The sequence below is a fragment of the Alligator sinensis genome, unplaced genomic scaffold (genome assembly GCF_000455745.1).
Source record: "Alligator sinensis unplaced genomic scaffold, ASM45574v1 C64636934_1, whole genome shotgun sequence".
Taxonomy (NCBI): Eukaryota; Metazoa; Chordata; order Crocodylia; family Alligatoridae; genus Alligator; species Alligator sinensis.
The window spans coordinates 1-819 of NW_005845949.1; the positions used below are offsets into that span (position 1 = coordinate 1).

Sequence of the window (819 nt, forward strand, 5' to 3'; positions counted from 1 at the left end):
GTCCAGCCCCGCGCGTCTTGGGTCACGTTGGCACCGGGGACGTGCGGGGCTGCGGGGCCGGCTCCCCCGGGAGCCCAGGTGGTGTTGGAGGAAACCCCCCGCCTCTGGGGGGTGTTCAGCGTCCCCGCCGGGCCGACCAGAGGAGCCGGGCACGCTCCGCTTCTGCGCTCTCATTGTCAGCCGCCCCGAGCTTGTTGGGACGGGAGGCGTGCAAGCCAAGCCAGATAGGGTCCCCATTAAATGTGGACCATCTTCGTGGGTTTTTGCCGCTTTCGCCCACCGTTGATTCCCTGACGGCGTGGCATGGTTCGATTTAGCTTGCAGCGAATGAGCTGCCCGCACAGGAAAAGGAACATCTGTCCCTGGCACGTTGGCCAAACAGGGCTGTGCGGGGCGGGGGCATCCGTGTCGGTTTGCAGAGGTCAGGGAACACGGCCTTGGGGCGAGCGCTTCTCCTGAATGTCTCCCCCTCCTGCCAGGCCCTGCCGAGATGGTGAAGCTGTTCATTGGGAACCTGCCGCGGGAGGCGACGGAGCAGGAGATCCGGTCGCTGTTCGAGCAGTACGGGAAGGTGCTGGAATGCGACATCATCAAGAACTACGGCTTCGTGCACATCGAGGACAAGACGGCGGCCGAGGACGCCATCCGCAACCTGCACCACCACAAGCTGCATGGCGTCTGCATCAACGTGGAGGCCAGCAAGAACAAGAGCAAGGCCTCCACCAAGCTGCACGTGGGCAACATCAGCGCCACCTGCACCAACCTGGAGCTGCGGGCCAAGTTCGAGGAGTACGGCCCCGTCATCGAGTGCGACATCGT

The 819-nt window shown here is 64.2% G+C and overlaps 1 protein-coding gene across 1 annotated transcript; it reads left to right on the plus strand.

Moving 5' to 3' along the window:
- Nucleotides 1–410: 410 nt before the first annotated feature.
- On the plus strand, nucleotides 411–814 carry LOC102386495 (RNA-binding protein 4B-like; the record flags this gene model as incomplete). The annotated part of the gene is made up of 1 exon (XM_006039386.3): nucleotides 411–814. A coding segment is annotated over exon 1 (324 nt), but the record flags the coding sequence as incomplete, so codon positions are not given.
- Nucleotides 815–819: the final 5 nt, after the last annotated feature.